This window comes from Myotis brandtii, unplaced genomic scaffold (assembly GCF_000412655.1).
Source record: "Myotis brandtii unplaced genomic scaffold, ASM41265v1 scaffold656, whole genome shotgun sequence".
In the NCBI taxonomy this organism is placed as follows: Eukaryota; Metazoa; Chordata; class Mammalia; order Chiroptera; family Vespertilionidae; genus Myotis; species Myotis brandtii.
The window spans coordinates 802,912-807,983 of NW_005370548.1; the positions used below are offsets into that span (position 1 = coordinate 802,912).

The 5,072-nt window shown below is 57.3% G+C and overlaps 1 protein-coding gene across 2 annotated transcripts in view; it reads left to right on the plus strand.

Annotated features, from left to right (window-relative positions):
• The window catches only part of OAT (ornithine aminotransferase), a 14,213-nt gene extending 11,427 nt beyond the window's left edge, over positions 1 to 2,786 (plus strand). For both annotated transcript variants that reach the window (XM_014528867.1, XM_005880849.2), the window contains exons 9-11: positions 213 to 326; positions 808 to 952; positions 2,154 to 2,786. In XM_014528867.1, the coding sequence (XP_014384353.1) occupies positions 213 to 326; positions 808 to 952; positions 2,154 to 2,314 (420 nt within the window). In that variant the 3' untranslated portion in view covers positions 2,315 to 2,786. The remainder of the gene's footprint in view (positions 1 to 212; positions 327 to 807; positions 953 to 2,153) is intronic.
• The last annotated feature ends 2,286 nt before the right edge of the window (positions 2,787 to 5,072 follow it).

Sequence of the window (5,072 nt, forward strand, 5' to 3'; positions counted from 1 at the left end):
GGTGACATGTGCCAGGTGCTGGGTGACGTGTGCGAGGTGCTGGGTGGCACCAAGGGCGTGCGGGCTTGTCCCGCAGTGAGGGTGGCGGACGGGCAGTCCTGTTGCTGAAGCTCACGTCCGCTTCCCTGTGGGCTCGGGAATGTCTGTTCCCGGTGTGCAGGCCCCCGAGTGTGCGTGGGGAGCGGTTGGGCAGCACTGATTCTCTCTCCCAGGTGTCGGCGGTGCTGTGTGACGACGAGATCATGCTGACCATCAAGCCCGGGGAGCACGGCTCCACGTACGGGGGCAACCCCCTGGGCAGCCGCGTGGCCATCGCTGCCCTCGAGGTAAGGCCTGACGCAGCCGCACGCCCATCCCTTGGGTCGGGTTGCGGTGACTGACTGTGAGCCGTTGGTGTCACGAGAAATGTAGTAAGACGACGCGTGTCACAGCCTGGGAGCGGGGAGCTCTCGGGGCCAGGCTCAGAGACGGCCTCCTGCGGGCATCGCCGCCCGCAGTGCCCGGGCGGTGTCCTGAGGAAAAAAAAATGAAACCATTGCAGTTAAAAAACGAAACTATGTTTAGTCCATTGGTTTATTCAACTAATAAGAAACTGCGTTAGTTGTATTCAACACATTTTACCCCATATTTTGCCATAATATCAGGTTGGTGATGGATGTGTGACTAAGGCCGGTTCTGTCTGCCGCACATGTTCAGTGAGGGTGCAGCTGGGCTGGGCTGGGGAATGTCAGAGCCTTTACCGCCTCCTGCGTGTGCCCACATGCCCTCCGCGGAGCGGCTGACGCCACTGGGGGGATTTCCCCGCAGGTTCTGGAAGAAGAGAACCTCGCGGAGAACGCGGACCGCATGGGCGCCCTCCTGCGGAATGAGCTCATGAAGCTGCCCTCGGACATCGTGACCGCCGTGCGCGGGAAGGGGCTGCTCAACGCCATCGTCATCCGGGAAACCAAAGGTGGGGCGTGCAGGGCGACACTGGCTCGGGCAGGCGCTCTTCCCTTTTAGTTTTCATTAATCCTCACCCCAGGGTATTAGAGTGGGAGGGAGGTGGGAGGAGGCGGGGAAGGGAGGGAGAGACATCTGTGAGAGACATCTCCTGGCTGCAACCCAGGTACGTGCCCTTGACCAGGTCAGACCCAGGACCCTTGGGTGCGAGCACGCGGCCGGGCGGAAGGCACTGTCTTCACAGGCAGAGCCAATGCGTGGCATTTTATCTGGCGTCTGGGTTCCTCTGAGACGGCTGCCTGGCCGCCTGGTGCCCGGCTCTTTTAGGCTGAGGGTCACCTGATTCATGTAACGTCGTAGAAACACAGGTCTTTCCGCGAAGGCACATTGATGTCACCTGACCTGCTTTTGTGCTTTAAGACGCTGGTTACTCTGCCTTCGGCCAGTGGGGCGGTGCTGGGAGATTGGCGCTCTTTTCTGTTAGGTCTTTGTAGCGCACTTTCCCTAAGTTGCCTCTTGCCGTCCTTTCCTGTCCGCTGTGACCTCCCCGCAGAGGCTGCAGGGACGGGCGGTGACGAGGAGGATGAAGCAGCCGGCTGCCCTGACTGCTGTTTGTCTGAGTGAAGCCTTGTGGCCCTCGGAGCTCCTGGCTGGGCTTCCTGGTGATAACGCTTCCTTTAAAGCGGTGCTGTCAGCCTTGCCTGCCTTTCAGAACCACCTGGGGCTTTATAAACGTCGGTCTGAGCCTCGCCCTGGCCCGCAGGCGGAGGTGATGGGTCGGGGTCCCAGGCCTGAGCGAGGCGGGGCTGATACCAGGCCCTTGGACGATGAGCGCCTCGCCCACAAGCCTTTAGGGCGTGGTGGTCGCTGGGTTTGGGGCTTTGCTCATCCTGTGCCAGTTACAGACGGTGCCTCACCCTCGTTCTCTCTGTACTGGTTCCTCATGTAATTAGTACAGCCGTCCCCACACAGGGTTTTTTTCTTTTTCTTTCTTCATGAAAAACTAACAAGAACCATATGTCTGGTTTGGCCACTCAAGCCTAGTTCTGCGCTGGCCAACAGGTAGCTTTCTTTTAAGAGCAGGACCGGGCGTGCAGCCGCGCCGTCTCCTGGAGGGGATGGGAGCCGTCTGCGGCCGCACTTGCCCAGGCACCTGCAGCGAGGGCTGAAGCCTTTCCCTCTGACCAGACGCTGTGGGCCTTTCTCCTTAGATTACGATGCTTGGAAGGTGTGCCTGCGCCTTCGAGATAATGGACTTCTGGCCAAGCCCACCCACGGCGACATCATCAGGTTCGCGCCTCCGCTGGTCATCAAGGAGGACGAGGTCCAGGAGGCCGTGGAGATCATCAACAAGACCATCCTGTCTTTCTGAGGGGCCTGCTTCCCTGGGGGCGGGGCCAGCTGGGCTGGCAGCTCGGCCACATCCTCATAACAGCCCCTGCGTTGCTGCTCTCAGTGCGGGCTCATTCCACTCCCCTGTGTCTTCAATGACCTTTTTAAATATGTTCTTTTCAGTTCATACGTGCTAGAGCGGCATTTATAACCACGCAGGTTGCTGTGTAAGAGAACGTGCGGGCGTCTGTTTGATCACGTGTGTGTGCTGAGGCGAAATGCTCCCCCTGTGTGTAGGCAGCCTTTTCGGCAAGTCCCGTGTGGTTTTTACAGGTTTTTATCATTTCCTCGCTGGTGTAAATGTATTGTATTTCAAAAAGTTATATGGGGTTTTACATAGAAGACTGCTTTAACCTTGTAAAGTTCAGTCATAATCACTGAATTTTAGGAAGGATGAAATGGTTAAGTTTATATAAAGTACTAGGTTTAAATAAACTTTACATTAGCCAACACCAAGACGTGTCATTATTTTGAATTGAGAATTAATATTCAACATTCCCAAATTACATTTTCAGTGTTGGTATAATTTGTAAAAAATCTCTTTCAGTTTTTCTTTAAATTTAAAATAAAGCTTATATTTAAAATGTCCGTTTTGTGGTCAGCGTGCTGTTGGCCGCGTGCAGTGTGCTGGCCACCTGCACTCGGTTCTTTGGGAATGTGCTCTGCTTGCTGTAGCTTCCTGTTCTCTAAGCAGTTCCGTTTCTGTGGTCTCTGCGAGAGTCTCGTGACCCCCGCCCCTCGCGGCCATCGCCTTTTCTGTGCGGGCCTGCTGCGGCGGCCTCCTGTGGGTGCGCCCGCAGGGGTGCTGTGACTGCGGGGTGCTGGGGGCACACTGGGACCAGGCCCAGCTTTTCGCTCTTGAATAAAGCTGTGGCCGCTGTTCTTTGCTTCTGTGCCGCGGTTGGGTGTTTCTGTGGACGGTCCTCGAGGTGGGCTGCTCTGTCAGGGGAACTTGCTCCCTGCCACCCTTGGGTCCTGAGTCACCTCGGCAGCACGGAGCTCCTGGCTAAATGTGTGAGCCGGTGGTGGCAGGAGGGTCTGGGTGGGGGTTTCTGGTTGGATGTCTGCAGGGGCTAGACATTTTATAAGACAGGTGACACGGACTGTCAGGTACCATTTCACAGATGAGGAAACCGAGGCTCAGAGAGAGAGAAACTTGCCTTAGGTCATCGAAATGGCAAGTGGTGAGCCGGTTTGGCATGGCTCAGTGGTTGAGCATCATCCCATGAACCAGGAGGTTAGGGTTTGGTTCCCAGTCAGGGCACAGGCCCGGATTGTGGGCTAGATCCCCAGTAAGAGGCGTGCGGGAGGCAGCCGGTCGGTGAACTAGGAAGCGGTGGGGCCCTGGGCCCCAGGGGGCTGGAGCTGGGGGCTGCTCCTTTGTCTTGACCTTGGCTGAGAAGCTCGGGTGTGTAAAGCATTCCAGTTCGGTTCTAACTTGGGGGCTGGATTCTTGACGACACCACCAGGAGCCGTTCACATGAATAATGTCTACACACATAAGAGCCGCTTAGGCGGTTCAGGGGAGACTCTACAATGTATTTCAGTGCTTTGCCGTTTGAGGCAGGTGTAATGGCTCGGGAGGGAGTTTTACTAGCTCCCAGCCTTTCTTTTGATTAACTTGCAAATAAGATTTCTCCCCCGCAACCCCCTATGCCTGGTCCAGTCCCTCAAATCGTTAGCGAAACAGCTGGGCTTTATGATTTGCGTCACGATACTGGGGTGCAGAGCAGAGGTGGGGTCAAGGCCGAGCCTGGGCAAGGCCGCCTGCTCGGTGGGACCCCAGCTCTGGCTCCCGCGTAAATGCAGTGGAGGCCCTGGTGGCTCCTGGTCTTGGTGGCCTTTCCCAAGGCGGGTGGGGAAGACCTTCTTCCCTGAGATGGAAAGGGAGCCCCCGATCTCTTCTACCACCTTAAAAAATTATTTTAAAATACTGGAATTATTGATTCAATATTTAAATTATTGATTTCAGAGAGGAAGGGAGAGGGAGACAGAAACCTCAATGATGAGAGAGAATCACTGATCAGCTGCCTCCTGCACGCCCCCCTTCCTGCATGGAGCCCACAACCCGGGCCTGTACCCTGACCGGGACTGGAACCCTGACCTCCTGGTTCATAGGTCGATGCTCAACCCCTGAGCCAGGCCGGCCACTGTCTCTTAAAGAGTGGCCCCCGCGGCTAATTTGGTCTCTGGAGGGGGGGTCTCTGTCTGACTCCGGTGAGCCTGGCCCCAGGCAGGGAGCATGGGGCTCCGGGGGCTCAGCACCCGGGAGCCCGTAGAGGAGCGGCCCAGGGCCCGAGGAGGCTTCCCAGAGAGACAGCGAGAAAGCCGCCATCGGGGCAGGAGGCTCCCATTCCCCACTCGGGCTTTCAGATCCTCTTGTGACTCGGTTTCCCCTAAAATCAGTTCCTCACAACTGGGAGGCCCCATTTCTGTGGAGGGGGCTCTGGCTCTGGGTGAATGGCAGGGCTGTGGCCAGTTGTCCCTCACCCCTAAGATCCAGCACCAGGGGTAACCCAGCCAAACCTGCGCCAGAACCCCTGGCAGGCGCAGAGCCCAGCGCTTTGGGACGGCAGGGGGCGCTGTCCACAAAGCTTTGCTCCGGGACCCAGAGCAGCAGCGTGTGCGCCAGGGCGGGGGCTCCACGCCGCTGTCGGTGCAGGAGGTGCAGGGTCTCGGCGGCCCGCCCAGGCCTGGCACTGCCCCGGGAATGTGTTTTGTACAAGATGATGATGGTG